General features: G+C 59.0%; 1 protein-coding gene across 3 annotated transcripts; it reads right to left on the bottom strand.

The window, feature by feature from the left end:
- Window positions 1–5790: 5790 nt before the first annotated feature.
- Window positions 5791–16585, bottom strand: CHST1 (carbohydrate sulfotransferase 1). Of its 3 annotated transcripts, XM_075501493.1 has the most exons (3): window positions 16088–16585; window positions 15839–15956; window positions 5791–7788 (listed from the first exon to the last, which is right to left on the bottom strand). In XM_075501493.1, exon 3 carries the CDS (start codon window positions 7742–7744, stop codon window positions 6485–6487), a length of 1260 nt encoding a protein of 419 aa, XP_075357608.1. In that variant the 5' UTR covers window positions 7745–7788; window positions 15839–15956; window positions 16088–16585; the 3' UTR covers window positions 5791–6484. The 3 variants fall into 3 exon arrangements, with proteins under 3 accessions (XP_075357608.1, XP_075357607.1, XP_075357609.1); XM_075501492.1 differs by having other exon boundaries at window positions 15839–16585; XM_075501494.1 differs by lacking the exon at window positions 15839–15956 and having other exon boundaries at window positions 16419–16585.
- Window positions 16586–17609: the final 1024 nt, after the last annotated feature.

The raw sequence follows: 17609 nt of genomic DNA, 5'->3' as shown, positions 1-17609 counted from the left end.
GCCTAGGTCGTTAGGTGTTGGATGCATAGGCAAGTGAAGCAGTGCTTGTGCTGTATTTTATAAATATGCATCTGTGTTAGCGTGTGTGTATGTATCAGTCCACAGGCATGTCTTCAGCCAGGTAAACAAAACTGTGCCACTGCTGTGGAGGAGTTTACGTAGTCATCTTCGGCACTTCCAGCATATAGTTTTTATATAGGGTCCTGGTCAAAATAAAAATCGTGTTTTAGAGGATGTTTTCCCCTCTGTTGCCCAAGAGTGTAGTTTATTGAAACCAAAGGAATGTGAAAAATCCCCTTTCTCCCGTCTATGTGGTTTGTTTTCTTTCTGCCCTATCTTTTGGACACTGAAGCCGACTTCCTTGATCTTCATTTCCCGTTGGAAGTCATTGTACTTCTTGGCTGCTCTCTTGTGCTTAGGACTAGACATCAGGGAATATTTAAGTACAACCCCCCTCGCCACCATTTTTGCTGAATGTTCTTGGGCTTGTGAAACAGTTTTCATTCAGACCTTTATTAAATCCACATTTTGGGCCTGACTTAAGTCGCTCTGTCCCTGTGTTAGTCACGCTGGTGTTAGTCTCTCTCCATACCCTTCGCTGGGTAGTCCCTGCTGTTTGCAGTGGCAAGAAGTTGCTGATCTCCGCAGTGTGTTACTCTTGATAGCATGAGAGTGGTTTAACCTACGTCTTTGTTTCTAAAGAAGAAACAGCATTTGGTATGTGTGTGCATTTCCTCGCTTTGTCTCTTTTGTTCTGGTGAAGGCCAAGTTGACCCAGACGTGTTGGTTTTGTCTCTGAAGGCAGCAGCTTCACAGAAAGATCAGGCCTTGATGTGTGCCTGCACTTTGCTGGGATGCTCGTGGCAGTTGGCAAGGCCAGAAGAAGTCTTGTCTGTTCTTCCTTTGTCTCAAATGCCCTGCAGAGCAGGAGGGCAGTTTGCACTGCATGGATCTCTGCTCGCCGCTCTCCCTGAGCGCATCTCATTTCTTATTCCAGATCACAGGCTGCTCCCGAAGCCAGCTCTAACCCCAAAGCTAAAAGCTGCTTGTGCATAACTAGCTGTGCTGTACCAACCCTCTTAGAGAGATATGGTTTCTTACCGAGTGGGCCAGAAGACAGTCTTCTTCCTAACTGCCTCTCCCAGGCCTTGGATGGGAGAAGATAGTATCTAAGGGGCTTTACTTCACCAGCCACCCCTGGGCAGGTGATGGGAAGCTCATCACGCTTTTGGCTAACCAGTATCCCACGCAGGCTCTTGCTGGAGGAGGCAAGACATCCTTCCCAGGCCGTTGTCTGCAGGTACTGTGTGTGCAGAGCAGGCATGGAAAATGGGATCAAGGTGCATTAAGGAAGGCCATAGGGTTTCCCGTCTTTTCATTTCTGCTCTTCTGTGCATCCTTGCAGTAAATGGAGTAAAGCTCTCCATTTGTCTGGAACTGCCGTTTCCTTGCGGGATGGCCTGGAGGAGGGGAGAAGAGGTATGAGGGGAAGTCACAGCCTAAATCGCTGTTCTTAGAGCCCAGCTAATGGAGAACTCATGGATCATAGATAGCAAAAGAGGGCAAACTAGCAGGTACGGGTAGAAGATTAAATCTACTCCAAAACCAGGGCCTCACGCCGCTTGACAGGCATTCAGGAACACATAACTATGCAGGACTCAAAAGGCATCTGGAAAGTCTCTGTTAGCGTGCTAGGCCTGCTCGGTTCATCCAGGTGACCCAGCCCCAGGCTGCTTTTCTGGGCACTCGGTGCCAGAGCAGAAGGAAAACAGGGTCGGTGTTCCCAGTCTGAGAGCAAAGACGCCTCCTGACAGCTTTGGTTGCAGAACGGTAGGATCTGGATTGGATGGGGAAGCTGTTGGCTCCTGACAGATGCCCCATCTTTCCTCTTCCCCCACTACAGAGACTTCAGCCAGCTCAGAGTCCACCTCGGCCACTGGTGCAGCCCTTCTCCCACCGCCCCTTCGTGGTAAGGGGGGCAAAAACTGTGTATAAATCCCTTTGATACTGGGGGGGGCTTGGTACAAAAAGAGGAACGCACCACCGAGGGAAGGATGAAGGGAGCTAGTACAAGGAAGATCACCAGTTTTCGGGTGACAGAAAGAAGTTGAGGAGAGACTTGGTGACAGGAGGAGGCGAGGGGAGAGTAAGAGTGGGGGAGCAAGATAAGGGGGAGCGTGGAGGGAATTTGTTTCTTGGACAGGCCTGAATCAGAGGATGAACGTGATGGAGTTCGTCCTAGGGAAGAGCATGGAAAGCGAAGTGGACAAATGTGGGTTTTGATGTGTGGTGGTGGTCCACACCTGGCTGGTGCTCTGCTTCCATAGTAGTGATGATTGCTAGATGTTTCCATTTAGCTAGATCAATGTGCCCAACAGATGGTCCAAGCGCCTCCTTACCCCCGCCTTCCCAGATTTCCCCTAGGCTTTCACCATGATCTCCCCGTGGTGGAGGTGGGATGTGGCCTTACACGCAGCCCTGTGCCCCACCATGGCTGGGCATTCCCCGTGCCCAAGGCACGTGCCCCAGCTGAGAGGAGAGCCCACAGGCATATCCTCTCCTCCCTTTTCCCTTTGCTCATCTCATTATCCTTCGCTTTCTTTTTTATCCCTCCCTCAGCTTTTTGTCTTGCCCCTGGGTAGAGCTCTCCGAAGCTCTCACCGAGACCTTCGTTAAACATCCACGCTCATATTGGCTGGGAGGGCAGAGAGGGTGACTCTGCCCCGCAGCTCCCCTGGCTGGGAGAGAAGTGCATGTCTTCCACCCCTCTCTGTCCCCTTGTGTTTTGCGTGTGGAAAATCTTAACCCACTTCTTTTCCTCTGGGTTCTCTCGTTGGCTCTTTTTCCTGTGGGTGGGTCATTTCTGTGTCTCCATTGCAAAGCCATCCTTGTAAAAACAACAGCGTGACTGGGAACATGGAGATGGCTAGAGAGAGCCACAGAGCTGCAGGGACAGATGCCAGGGCCCAACTCTGCTTCTCTCGGAGCCGAGGAGCCCTTGGGCAACCCAAAGCCGTCACTGCGGCCACGTGGTCCCGTGCACGGTGCTGGGCTCCAGAGAACACTTTTGTTCTTTATCATTTCATTGTCTGTAATTGGTTTCCTACTGAATTTGTTTGCTTGGTTTGTTTTGCAGTGTGTTTCTGGGAATATTCTGCATCTCTGTATTTTAATTACAGTAAAATTTGAGGATAAAAACCTTGGTTACGCTGGCTCTTGTTTCCAGTGGGGGGAAATGAGGAGAGGAAGCACAGATGAAGGAAGATGTTAGAGATTCCTTGGGAAATCAGATCTCTTGCCTAAGGGCTCTACATGAGGCACCAAGCAGGGCCGAACCTCCATCCCTGCTTAAACTAGGACATGGCTTTCAACCACGATTTAGAAACCATTTTGCTGCCGGCACGTTTCCTGATGGGAATGGTAAGAACAATTTGGATAAGACTTCTAAACTCAGTTTCTTGTGTTGGTTTAAAGACCAGTGCACAAGAGGACTTTCAGGCGGGGGACAGCTGGTCTAGCTCCGAAAGTGGGATCTGGGCAGCTGAAGATGGGAAATTTTGCCTCTACAGCCACTGTTCCTTCATGCAGGTTTGCACAGCCACTTTTCCCAGCTGAGGCAGCGAGGAGAAGCCTCATTCCCCCTGCAGCAGCCTGCCCTTTCTGCAGAAGGCAGTTTGACATCCCTCCCCAGAGCTGCGGGGGAGCCCCCGGGGCAGCCAGACCCTCTGCCTTTGCTCGCCGGCTGGCAGGCAGCATGGGTGCTGGGGAGGGCACAGCTGGCCACCCTGGCCACCTCACCCGCTCCACGGGCACTTACCCAGGGCAGAGATGCCTGATGCTTCCGGGGACACACAGCCCTCATGCAGGGAGGATTGCAGCCCAATAGCCGGGCTGTGCTGGATCGGGCCCCAGACAGGGTGTCCCTTTTACTGGGTCGAGGCCAGGAGCCAACAGCTCAGCATTTATTAAGTGCTGACAAAAGGATTAATTTAGTAACTAATAACGGGGCAATCAAGCCATTTATTTGGTTGACGTTTTGCTGCCAGCTGCTCCGAAAGAGCAGCGAGCAGCGCAGTGATGAGGCTGGCTGCGGCCACCTCTGCCGTCTGCCCCCCTCCTCCGTCCTCGCCCACAGGCACAGCCGGGGCAGCGTGGCTTGGGAGGCACTGAGCCGGTAGCAGGAGCAGGTTTGGCGGCGGCGGGGACAGGGTGAAGACGCTCGTTGCTCCTGCCCCTGAGCGAAGGTGCCTGGGCTGGGGGGTTCTCCTCGGTTGCCCGGTGTGGGGAGGCAGATGGAGGAAGCGTCCATCCTGCAGGACACGCACGCGGTTGCCCCGTTCCTCCTCATGGGGCTGGAGCTGGCCATGTCACCTTGCAGACAGCACAGCTAGCTGAATTAGAGGTGCTCCAGCTGCGAGCTCTGAGAAGAGGCCATCAGATACATCACCCCTGCTCACCTTTTCTGCAGCCCAGCTGGAGCAGGTTTGCCATGTTCAGTCAGGTTGCAAAACGCCACTAACACGCTGCCCCTCCAGATGTCTTTAAAGAGGGAAAAGGATGCTGGACAATCACATAGTTACAGCTTTCCCCTGCCTTACGCAAGCAGCGGGTGTGCAGGCAGCGTGTCCTAGCTCCCTGTGTGCAACCGCAGCACCCAGTCTCACCCTCTCCCACGCAAGAGCTCGGGCTGGGAGCTGGTGGGCAGCAGAGCTCAGAAGACACCTTCAGAGAGGAGACCTGCCCAGGTAGGTGGGCTGTGGGTGCCTCAAACGTGCCTGTGCCAGGAGCAGGACCAGCACTTGGGAGCGTGTAGCCGTGGGTGGACGTGACCAGCTGTGTGACCACATCTCTCTGTGGGTCTCTGTCCTGCCGGGCTCCAGGAGCAACAGAGACGAGAAACTGCTGGGGCGTTGCTGTCCTCTGTCCCCTGGGGACTGGCCCTGGTGGCTTGCCATCTGCAGCTGCCCGTGGTCTGTGGGACGTGCCTCGAGGGCTGGGCTGCTTGGAGGACTCTGTCCCAGCTGGGTTGGAGGAGCTGGTCGGCTGTTCCAGCAGGCAGAGATCAAATAGACCGGCAACGTCTGGCGTCAGGCTCTCGGCGCTCTGCTGCGCTGCGGTATTGCTCCCACCCCGCGTGCCCAGCTTCCCCGTCCAGCTGCTTGCTGCCCTGCTCAGCCGCAGGCCCCGCGTGGCAGGGGCTCGCCCATGGCCTGCAAGGTGCCTTGCGCGCGAGGGCCCTGCCTCCGCAGGCGGCGGGCAGCTCGTGAAGAACAACTCGTGCGTTGCCAGGACCGTCTTCTTGTTTGCTCGTTTGCATTCTGGCAGTTTTAACGACCTGAACCGGAGCGCTTTTCTCTGGTCCTCCAGGGCAGGGCACGCCAACGCTGGCATCGACAGCGTCAGACGTGGCGGGGGGTGCAACAAAGGGCATCCTGGTGGGGCTGGGCTCGCCGTGCCGCTGCTGTGAGCGCCCTGCGGCCAGGCACGTCGGCACGTCGCGTGCCCCCATGCAGGCCAACAAGCTCTCGGGTCTGCAAATAACCACGGGTTCTCACTTTTGGCTTAACTACTTGCGTTTTGACACGCTTCAGATGCCAACACGCACATGCCAAAGGAGGCGACCGCAGTTCCCTGCCGCCCTGGAGCCTGCGGTGCGGCTCCCCCGCCTTGCCCCCACCCGCTCCCAGCCTCGTAGGAGCTGGGCAGACGCGGAGACGCTGCTCTTCGCCTGCTGGTGCATCCACCCCCGGTTAGTCACTGAAGTCTTTCACTTGAAGTTCACCTTCAGGTCAGTTTTATTGCACTTTTATTTACAGAAAACACAGAAATAAAGCATTAAATGTGTTGGGCTTTTACCAAACCACCCAATCACTTTTTTTTTTCCCTTTTTTTTTTTCTTTTGTGGGTTTTTGGCACAAAGAGATATCACAGGTGTTACCAGATAACCATGTACGAGCAGCTGACCAACTGCCCAGCCCAGGAACAGGACTTAAACAGACAGACATGTGGCACCGAGATCAAAAACAAGGAGGTTGTTCCACGTTCAGCTTCCAGTCTAACCTGCTCATCGGGGGCAAGGGGAGTTATTCTGGAGGGGACGACACCATTCATAAATTATATTTATATTTACCTCTTACATTGTAAAAGTAAACAGTGCAAAAGTACAGTACCCCAGGTACCCTTCGGTTTGGAAAGCTTGAAGGTTGCTTTATACATTTTGTGTGTTTTGTAAACATTGTTACCCATCCACAGTTCTAGCTCTTGCTTGGAGAGACCCGACTCCTCTTGCGTCGGAAACGTGTTGAGGGGCAGCAATCGCTTCCCCTGGACTCTGTCGAGATTCCCGCTCAAGGTTTAGTGCAAATTTTGGAGAGAAAAAGACAAGAGAGAGAAGGGGGGGGGGGGGGACACAAAACGAAAGAAAATAAAATAAGGCAACAGTTAGAAACAGTCTGTATCAAAACCGGGCCCCCACAGGGCTTCCTTAGGAGAAGGGCAGGAAGTCTCTCTCCTCCACCAAGCTGATGGAGAGGTTCTTCAGCTCCTCCTCGGAGCTGGCCGTTTTGTAGCCGAGCTGTGCCAGCACCTGCTGGCAGGCGTGCTGGGTGAACGCCACGATCTCGTAGGACAGCCGGAACCGCCACTTCTCCGCCGTTGCCGCCGAGTTGCGCACCGTCCCGTACTTGTGTTTGGAGGAGGACCTGTCTCCTCGGGTGTTGTTCTGTATCCAGCGCTCGACGTTGCTGTCCATGGGGATGCCCAGGAAATCGTAGATCTCCTCGGTCTTTTTCATGGGGTTCCTGGCCAGGTCTTCGTACCGCACCAGCATGTACTTGCCCTTGAGCCACGGCGGCCGGTTGAGGCCGGTGGACACGGAGTTCCAGAAGTCCTCGCACACTGTGGTGAGCTGGGTCACGTCCAGGTTGTACGGCTTCCTGCCAGTGCCATCCCAGATCCTCCACAGCCGGTAGGTGTCCCGGAAAGTCTCGCTCCGGGATGCCAGGATCCCCCGGGGGTCCCTCACCAGCTGGATGACCTTCAAGTTCAGTCGTGGGTCCTCCACCAGGGCCCGGAGGTCGCTGACCTCGGGCACCCGCACGGTTTTGATGGCCACGTGCCCGTGCTCTCTGCAGGACTCGGTGGCCAGCGTCAGGTTCAAGGTACCGCACTTCTTCACGCAGTCTCCCTCCTCCAGGTGGAGATCGACAGCTCCCAGGGACTCGCAGACGGGCGGCGAGCACAGGGCCTTGCTGGCTCCCCTACGGAAGAGGCGGTCGGTGGTGTGGTTGACGGGCTGGGGTTTGATGTAGTTCTCCAAGAAGTAGAGGTCGCAGTCATACAGGCTCCTCAGCAGGTCTCGGCTGGCCCCCAGCATGACCCGCCTGTCCGTTGTACTCTTGCTCTGGGTCAGCTTTGGGATCAGGGTGTACTGGACGTGGTAGAGGGGCTCGAATAAATAGAAGACATCGAAGTGCTGGTTAAACAGCTGCCCAACAAACGAGGAGCCGCTGCGGGTGGTGGCAAGGATAAGGACGTGCGTCTTCCTGGAGAGGTTATATGCAAACGTGGGGCTCTCGTCGCACAGTCTGTCGGCCGCATCAGTATCCTGGCTCAGGCTGCAGTTCACGGGGTTGGGGATGGGGCAGCTGTGGAAGGACTTGGCGGTGAAGGTCCGGATTGCTGTATACTGGATCGCAATGGATGCCAAGGCTAGTAGGAGGACAGCCTTCCAGGAACATTGCATGGCTGGTCACCTTCATGGAGCTTCTTCACAGGTTGTCTCGGTGTCTGCAACCCAACAAAGAAGTCACAGGTTGAGCAAGGACTGCCAAGGAGGACCCAATTATCCTACTGCTGGGTGTACCAGCAAATGCCCTCCCACAGTGCCTGTACATCAGCCGTAACCACACGGACCCCAGTCACACATTGCAGAGCCCCAACTGAGAAGAGAGGAGGACCAGCCAGAGGCTGGCAAGCCTGGAGAGACACTTCCAGCCAGGACTTCAGCTCCAGGGAAGTCCTTCCAGGCTGGGGGGTGCATGCAAATCCTGTGCCCCACAGCTCACCCCATGCCCTGCGGCCCAGGCAGGGGGGTGTTAGAGCCTGGTGGCCACACTGTCTATGTGCTTCCAACCAGCTGCTGCAAACGCTCCTCCCCAGCTGCCCTGAGAGTCACTTGTCATCCCATCAGCCAGTGCCTGCGACACCCAGTGCAGGGAAAGGGCAGGGGATGGTGCCAAGCACTGCCTGGAGAGGCTCGTCTCCATCCTTCCTGGCCAGCTGGCAGGGTAAGGCATGCTCCATCCAGGCCAACAACCTCCTGCTTGGGAGAGCAGCAATGGCTCTCCTGGAGCCGCCAACCTCTTTGCTTAGAGGTCCACCAGCCAGGCCAGCTCAGTCAGCCGTCCTCTGGGGACGAGCAGAAGCCTGAGCTCTGCAGCTGGAGCCGGAGCTGTGTCCTAGCTGCCAGCCCCAGATGCCTCCAGCACTGAGCTCGTGGTGCTGGCCAGGTCCTGCCCAGCTCTGGGATTCAGGCCCCCCTGCTATTCTGAGCACCAGCAGCAACACTACAAAGGAGGCGTGAGAAACTGCATCCCCCCCATCCTCTATCGGCAACAGGGCAGCGGCAGGAGCCCTGGGCAGCAGAGATGGGTGCAGGGAAGAGCAGGGCTCTAGTTGCCCAGGCCAACTTTAGTCTGGTGGTGCTAACCCCTGCCTTTCTGCTGCCTGCACGTGGGCGAGGGTAGGGGAAGCTGAGCAGGATGCTTGGATGGGGTGCTCGGGGGGGGCGAGGTGAGGAGCACCCCTGCCATGCCTGGGGAGCTGTGGCATTGCTGGGAGGGAATGTAACTGTGGTGGTGCTTCAACATCTCCCCCCTGTTCACTAACCACGTAACATTCACAGACTGCCCTGCTGCTCTTGTGGGATAATGGCTGAGGTGACTTAAAAATTAGAACTTAATATGCCCACTTTTAGGTAAGGCACAGCATTGAAGAAGCTCCCCAGGTGGAATGCGGCTGACGTGTAAGGAATCCATTCCATGGCAGTTCCCTAGGCCTGCAACCTCAGATGTTGGTAACGCCAGGGGAACTTGGTGTGCTGACTCTAAGAGGCGCTGCCCGGAGGGTGGAGCGGTGTGGAGATGCCGCGGCCAGGCTCTGCAATAATAGGGGAACTCAAAGGTGTCATGGAACTGATAAGCTGCATATTTACTACCCTGGGCCAACAGCCTGCCACGTTTTTGACAAAATGCTGTCCTTTTGGTGAACTTTGCTCATTAAAACATCATTATAATACCAAAACACACCTCCATCCCAAAAGCTACCCGCCTCCAAGGTGCGACCACCCCTCACTGAGCTTGCGCACTGAATTTTTCTAGCTTATACCTTTAAAAGCGAAGCGAGAAAACTTTACACCAATCCTAAACAAAGGTATGTATGACTAGAGTCACTCAAGCTCCACCTGAAAGGTGAAAGATAGTATAAAATGGTTTAAGAGAAAGAGAATGTTAGGGAAGACACCATCGTGTACCACTCCAGCGATTGGGATCAGTCGACGGGCTGAGCCTCTCTTCCCCCTCATCGGGACGCCTTTGGGTAAGAGTCAAACACTTGGTTATATCAAGTGCCTCTGCGGAAAACTTAGAAATCTCTCTATATATAGAGTCGCTTTGTTATCTTTAACGCGTTTATGTCCGGCCGTGTTACTCATATTCTTGATATACGCGTTGTGTCCGGCCATGTTATATATATGTTTGTGTCCGGCCGTGTTATTCATACTCATATTCTTGGTATTTGCATGTGCTTTGCAGACAGTGAATTTATCACCGGTAATCCAAAGAATCTGTGTGCCTGTTGCTCTAATAAACTGCACTCTTCACTGCTCTGGCCGTCATAGTTCCTTCAACATGACCAGACTGGGGGGTGTAAAAATTAATGCTGTCGCCTTAGCGAAAGCCCTGAGCTGATAAGTGGCTACACACACAGTCCTTAGAAGATAAACCGTTGACCAAGTCTGAGACTAAGACTGGACCTAGCCGCACCTAGACTCCTCTCTGAGAAGGAGTTTAGAAAGCAAGGGGGTCCTGTCTGAACCTCGTGACTCAACGGGAGGGATCCCCCCCCCCAGCCATTTCCCAAACTCCTATTTGTATGCGACAGTAACTCTTAACGCAACAGCTCTCCAAAGCACAGAGCAATAGCACATCCATGTGCTATCGCTCCCCAAGGCCAGCGGGGCTGGGGGGGGCAGGAGATAGCAGACTCATCCCAGAAACGCTGAACAAGCCAAAACCCCTGTGCAGGGGAGACACCCCAGTATTAGCAACGGCTTTGAAGCTCCCCCGCACCCACCTTCCCTTGCCCATCTTCCTTCCATGTCCCCTGCCCCGGTGTGGTACGTTCACCTGTGCACGTGCCTCTGCAGCCACCTGCCCACCCTCCTCAGGCAAAACCAAGGGGACAGACCCAAATACCTCCGCTCCCCACCCAGCAGAGCCCTTCCCACAGCATCATTGCCACCGTTGCTTCCTCTTCCCTACTCCTCTCGTGCTCCCTGCGTGTCCCCAGGAAGAGCCGGCCCCAAGCTGGTGGCGAGCTCCTGGTCCCCTGCTCGCCCCCAGCACACCGGCCACTGCGGGTGGGACTGTTGGAGCTGCTCCTGTTGCTGCTCGGCCGGGGTCTCCGAGGGAGGCCGAGGGGCCAGTGACGGATTTCAGCACACGAGGCCCGTTCAAGCCCAGAGCACACAGAAATCCCTGATGGGCTTGGGACGGTGCAATGCTCCTGGTGTGCGTTCCCCGCAGAGCCCATGGCAGCTGGCACGGCATGTTGTTCCCATCTCCTCAACATGCCCCGCTCCCCAGGGAGACCCTGGCACCCAGCGAGTGACGCTGGGAGGGCTGCTCAGACCTGCGGGTAAGTTGAAAACCTCCTTCCTTTCTTTTTTTTTTCATTATTATTTTTATTATTTACCAGTTGTCCCAGCTGCTCGGTGCAGGCAGGAGGCTACAGGAGCTACCAAATCCATAGACCTCTTGCCAGCGGGGTTTTCTGCACCCCACGATTCAGAGCAGGACCCCAGCAGAGGGGCTTCAGCAGAGCTGCTGCAGGCCACCCCCACCAGCCATCACCATGTCTGTGCACTAAGAGCCATGCTTTAGACCCAAAATGATGTTTTGAATAAGGGTGGCTTTCTCCCGGGCTGCTTCCTGCCAGGGATGTGGCATGTGGCTGGGGACAGAAGTCGCAGATGCTTGGCTATTGCTGCTCCTGATCTGGGGTTACCTACCCTGCAGAGGGGAGACCTGGCCCCAGTGTCCACATGGGATATTCTATCCCTTGGATAAAGTGTTTTCCAGGTCTGCTAAACCAGGGCAGGACAGGAGAGTCCCTGCTGGCACCTCCTGGCCCAGGTGGCTCGGGTATGCTGTCTAGGTGGAAGCCGCAGTGGGAACGCTTTCCTGCTCTCTAGTGATGGCCAGCCACACTGCATCCTTCACGCACAACCTCAACTTCTGCTCCTCGCTGCGCTGCTGATGGACGCTGGAGCAGATGTGACTCAGATTGTCCCAGGACGTGGCAGAAACCTGCTGCCGGCTCCCCTGCGAAAGGCGACCAGAGCCTGGGTGCCTCCTTGGTCCCAGTTCCTGTCGGATCACTGGCTGTGAGCGTTTCAGGTTCTCCACCCACCCAGACCCGCTCCCCTTCGCAACGCACCAAGCTGCAGAGGGGAAGAAATGGGGTGTTGATTCACCTCCTTGGCAGAGCAGGTGTAAAACTACAGCCCAGCTTCGGCCTCGGCTGCCCCTCGTCACCCTTCGTGTGTGCCCTGCCCGTCTGCTGAGCCGCAGCCAGGGAGGGGCAGATTTTGGGAGAAGGCTTCCCTCCCTGATGTCTCATCTGTGGCCTTTAAAGTCAGCCAGAGCCTCCTCTCAGCCCCCGGCCGGCTCTCCCGCCTCCTCCCATCGCTGCCTGTCCCCCCCGGGACACGGTTCCTGCTCAGCCCAGCCCTGGGCTCGAGAGGCAGCAGCGACTGGCAGCTGAACGCTCTCGGGGGGCTCCTGGGGCAGCGGGAGCGCGTGGCACCCGGGAGCTGCCGGCACGGCTGAGGATCGCTTCCGCTCGTGCCCCCCCTTGCTCATCTGTCAGACACAGCCAGGCTGGTGCGAAACACCTGCCGAGGAGGTGCTGCGTGTGGCTCCCCAGGGCTTGGAGCGGGCTGGCTGCGCAGCGGACACGCTGCAGGAGGATGTCTCCTACGCACACGCGCAGCAGGATAGCCGCTTGCTCTCCCATCCCTGCCCAGGGGGACCTTCTTCTTAAACTGGCCTGTTCCTCTTCAGGCACCGATACCGGGGCCAGCAGTCCAGACCAGCAGCTGGAGCGAGGGCCGTGCCCATGTGGGGCTGTATGTGAGAGTCCTGTGTGAGGCATGTACTGTTTTGGCTACTCAGCCCTAGACCGTGGGATGCTGTGACCATGGGAGTCATCGAAATGCTGGCCTCACAGCTGTTTCCATGCTATAAAGTGTTCCCAGCCGAAATCTCCCTCTGCTCCGTCTCCAGCTCAGCTCCACCAAAGACGATGAGAAAGATGCAGCCTGAGGGTGGGAGCTGAGTCCGGTAGGTCCCTGCAGGCAGCTGGGGCTACGAGATGGAGAGCTGGGGTGGGGGTAAATCACTGGTACCTTCCAGCCCCTGGCACTGCTGGCACTGCAAGGGGCCTGCAAGAAGGCACGTGGGCTCTGTTTTACGCTGTGCTGGGATCACCACTGCCCCTTCCCTGACCCTGACCCCTCTCCGGTCACAGCATGCCAGACTGTGCTCCACTGCCTTGCCCACATCTCCGTCCGGCTGCCTGCAGTCGCATCAGGACCGGGCTGTCCACGAGGGATGCACGGCATCCGGCAACCGGCTCCGAGCGCTGCAGGAGGCCGGCTGGTGCCTGGCACAGGGACAGGAGCATTGTCTGTGGGAAGAGGAAGGTGCGGAGCCTTTCCTCTCCTCTGCCCCGCTTCCCACAGCCTTGAGCCCAGAGGAAGGGAGAAGGATGGGCGCAGGCAGTGCAGCTCCCCCCACCCTGCACACCCGTGAAACAGCGGGTGCATAATCACCTGCCTTCCTCCTCCTCCTCCTCCTCCCCTGACTCCCAGCGCTGCTCCAGGGAGGACGAGCAGGCGAGAAGCCAGCAAGACAGCCCAGGAGCACCGGCGGATCGGAGGCGATGAATTAAGCTGAATGGCATCCGTGAGTCACCAGCACGGGGAGCAGCAAGCGTGGCCGGCCAGCCGCAGCGCAGCGGAGGCCTGGGAGGAGATGCTGAGCGGTGGACTCCTACTTCAGGGATGGTCTTCCCATGTTTGATGGGAATGACCTGGTTTTAGAGCCACGCAGCAGGACCGCAGCACCAGAGGCTGTGCTGGCAGCTGAGCTCAGGCACTAGGCAGGCTGGACTTGGTGGGGCCGCTGCGGGGATCGGTGCGACTCGCACGTCTTCTCCCCTCCAAAAGCTGCCAGGTGCTACACGGGGCAGTGCCCCGGACTTGCCAAAGCTTGTTCTCATGGGGGGCTGCTGCAGCATCTCAAGGAGCGTGGCTGCTCTGCCTCCTGCCCCAAGCCTTCCTCGCAGGTTCCCTTGCTGATCCCTGGAGGTGGCCGGTTTTGGGCAACTCGGGGGTGATGGCAGCTTTAGGCAGGAGACCTTGCAGTAACTGATAGCTGTCATTGCTGTGTTTCCAAGCCTCTCACAGGGCAGTCAAAAAACCCTGCTCTTTTCAGCTGCCTTCCAGGCTGTCCCCCTCTCTCGACAGCTCCCCAGAAGTCGTGCCCTCGGCCCAGCTGGGCTCATCCCGGGCTCCCTCACCACTGCTAGGGAAATCCCTCTGCATTTCCCCGTGGCAGGGAGGAAGGGAAAAGGGAGCGGAAGAAGGTGCGAGGGTCTGCGACGCGGATGCCTGCTCCGGCCCTGGCACAAGCCCCGGCGCCAGGGCAACGCGCCGGCGGAGCGGCTGTGCCCCACAAGCCCTCCCCGGGGCCTGCCCGGTCCGGGTGCAGCTACCGGCACCCTCTACCCCCAAACCCGATTCCCGCCAGCAAGGCTGTTTCCATGGAAACGGCAGAGTGACTCAGGACTTTGGGACCAGCTGGAAAACACAACTGTGAGCAGCGAACGCCCGGGGAGGTGCCGGGGTCTCGGTGGAGGAAGAAGGGTGGATGAGCGTAGGGACTGGGCAGGGCTGCCTGCCCGCCCGCGCGCTCGGGGACGCTTGTGCCGGTGCAGAGGGGCACACGGGCGCACCCTGCGCGAGGCGAAGCCCACACCGGGAGTTGTAAGGCAAAACCCCTCTCCCAACACGAGTGCGACTGCAGCACTTGGAAGGCATCACTGCAGCACGCTCGCTGGGGGACACATCCCAAAACGTGCCTCATCGCGGACAAGCCCTCATCCCCCCCGGGAGGGAGACCCACGCATGCATAGTCACCCACAGAGTTCACAGCACCAACTTCACGGCCGCTCAGCCCCGCACCCCGGTCCCCTGCCCGGCAAGCAAGACCCTGCCCAGGTCAGAGCAGCTTGTCGGAGGGCTGGTCAGGGAGGGGAGGGCTGCAGCCAGCACCCTGCGGTGCCTCCCTGCCCAGCCAGCCTGGCTCCTGCGGTCCCGCTCCCCCCCACCTCGCTGCCCAGGCATGGAAATTAAGTCGCAGGGTTGCAAAACAACTCTCAGCCAGGGACCCGCTGGCACGGGCACCGCCACTTCCCGGCGTCCTCCCACTGAGCAAAGAGTTTATCTCATAAAACAACATGTTGTGGCCACTGAGGCAGGGAAGATGGGCTCCTGACGGGGTTTAACGACGAGCATCCCAGCAGTGGCTTAGTCATGCTGGTGGCTCTGAGAATCCAGGCAGGCACCGAGCACGCCTCTGGCCCAGCCACCCTGGGCACGGGCAGGCTGCACCCGCTGCTCCCCAGGGGAAAGGGGGACTGCTGAGAAAAGCAGCACCAAGCAGCCCCCCTTTCCCCTCACCACAGGCGCTACCTGATTTTGGGTACTGCAACAGACGTGTGAGCCGGGCTGGTCTCTGTCCCCAAGCCTCCACCCCAGCAAGGCCCACCAACGTGAGATCCTGATGGGGTAGGAGTGAGCCTTCAGCCTCGCCTCTTCTTCAGCCATACAGCACTAGAGCTTCCCTACAGTCACAGCTTCGAATGCCAGCTGGGAACTCACGCCCACCACCTTCCTCGGGTAAGCACCCCACCGCATGCCGAGTGGAGGTACTTTGTGCCCGTAAAGACCCAGACTCGCTCTGCTCTCGCGTGCATCATCTCCTGGGGCACTTTTCTAATGATAAGACACAGGACCCCAGTGCTCAAAGCCACTCCTGGCATGCCCCCTGCTCCCCTACCCCTGCCCACCCCCTCTGCATTTCAGAGGGACCGAGAGATCCTTTGCCACCAGAAGATTACTGCCCACTTTGACCAACGGAGCTTTCAACGGGGATTTCAGTTTTTCCCTACAGGCACTCAGCATACACGTTTTGAGTTAATTAATCACTATCAAGTAATGCCAACCCCAGCCAGTCCCAGAGTTTTCTTATCGCAACATCCACCTGTGCCTGTTTATCCCTCATCTGCTGAACCGCATCTGTCTCTTCCCGAGGATGCGAACGCCTGGGTAAACCCAGTAGAATTTTTGTGTGCTCTCCACCTTCCCCCGAGCCATCCACCAGCCTGTTTGTGCATGCTCGCTCCCTCCTGGAGCGCTCCCCTGGCAGGAGCTGGAAGGCTCTTTTGGGATGAACGCGCTCATTCACCACCTCGAACACTCTTTGCAACGTACCCAGCCTACGGCCGCGCCAGGAGCCCGAACCTCGAACCGTGCAGCTTTCCTGTAGGACTGCTCCATGCCATGGCGTGCTTCAGCCCTGCTCTGCGAGGTCTTCTCGCCAGCCTGCGTCCTCACGGCAGGTTTATCAGACCGCTTTAAGGTCTGACAGCAAATGCTGGGGCATTTGCTCCGCCGGCTGGCGCGGCTCACGCCACCGGGCAGGGCATCTGGCCTCCCCCGTGCCACCGGGGACTTACTCACTTGTTCCAGGCGGCAGCTCCTCACCCAACAGCAGCCCAAGTTTCGCCGCAGCTCGCTCCCCCCGCCGGCCCTCGGGGGCCAGGGCTGCCGCCCCCCCCCCCCCCGCTAAGGCAGCCCCGGGCCGCGGCCGGCCGGGCGCTCGCAGCCCGGGACGGGGTCCCGCCGCAGCCGGCGCCGGGGACCAGCGGGGAAAAGTCCCTCCCGCCGCTGCGGGTGATGCCTCGCTGCCCTGGAAAGTTGGTGGCGCGGAAAGGGTTACGGGAGAGCCCCGGCCCGCCGCCCCCGGACACCCCCGCCGATCCGCACCGCCGCCCCCCCCAGCGCCCCTTACCTGGCGGAGCGCCGCGGCGGGCTCCCCCCCGCATCCCCGGCGGGCCCCGCCGCGGCTCCTGGGGCGGGGGACGCCGAGCCCGGCCCGGCCCGGCCCGGGGGCGGCTGGCGGCGGAACTCAGCGGGCCGCGCCGCGGGGGCTCATCCCTGCCGGCGGCCGTGCGCAGCCTGCCCTGCCTGCCCTGCCCTGCCCTGCCCGCCCTGCCCCGTCCTGCCTGCCCTGCCTGCCCTGCCTGCCCTGCCCGCGCGGGCAGCCGCCGCGCGGGGCCGCCTCTCCACGCCCCTCCGCTCCGCTCCGCTCCGCGCCGGCGGCGAGGGGAGGGCGGGCAGGGGAGGGGGCTGCACCGGCTCTCCCCTCCCTCCGCCGGCCCGCCCGGCAGCGCGCACGGGCACACACGGCGCAGGCAGAGGCACAGGCGCAGGCAGAGGCACCGGCACAGGCAGAGGCACAGGCAGAGCCTCCGCACCGCCCCGCGCTGCCCCCGCCCCGCGCTGCCCGCTCCGCTCCGCGCCGCCCCGCGCTGCCCGCCGCGCCCCAGCCCGGCCGCTGCGCTCCCGGCTTTGCCGAGCAGGAAACTCTCCGTTTCCTTTTCTCCCTCCCCGAGGCGGCCCGGCCGCAGCGGGCAGAGCCCCTCCTCTCGCGGGGGAGGCCCCGGTGGGGGTCCCCCCGGGAGACGTGTCCCCCCCACGCTGGGTGTTGGCAGGGGGATCCCTGGGGACCGGCTGAGGCCACCCCGCAGACCGGGGCTGGATGCGGGGCGGCGGGTGCCTCCCGCCCTCCCCACGCCCCAGCGCTGGGGCGCAAGCAGCCCCCCCCCCCCCCCCCGGGGCCCTGCCGGGTTTGGTGGCCACGGCGGTGGGCATTTATTCGCTCGTTTTCCGGTGGCCTTTGCTCAGCAGAAAAAATATTGTCATGGGGACTGGTTCTCCAGCGCCAGGAATCCTCCCTGCGCTGCCACAGCCAGGGCTCACGGCCACGGGCAGGGACCAAACCACCCTGGCAGTGCGGGCGCACTGGCAGTGCCGTCCTGACCGCCGGGAAAGGTGGGATGGGGCAGAGGAAATGAAACACGGGAGGGTGTCAGGGCTGTTGAGGCGGCTGCAGCCTGATGGCCGCCTTCCTCCTGGGTTCTGCTTCTGTTCGACCCCTCGAAACGGGCCAGACATTTACTTTTGGCAACTTTGAATGTTT

Source organism: Mycteria americana, chromosome 5 (assembly GCF_035582795.1).
Source record: "Mycteria americana isolate JAX WOST 10 ecotype Jacksonville Zoo and Gardens chromosome 5, USCA_MyAme_1.0, whole genome shotgun sequence".
NCBI classification, from domain to species: Eukaryota; Metazoa; Chordata; class Aves; order Ciconiiformes; family Ciconiidae; genus Mycteria; species Mycteria americana.
The sequence above is the reverse complement of the archived record's forward strand: the minus strand, read 5'-3'. Positions and strand labels throughout refer to the sequence as shown.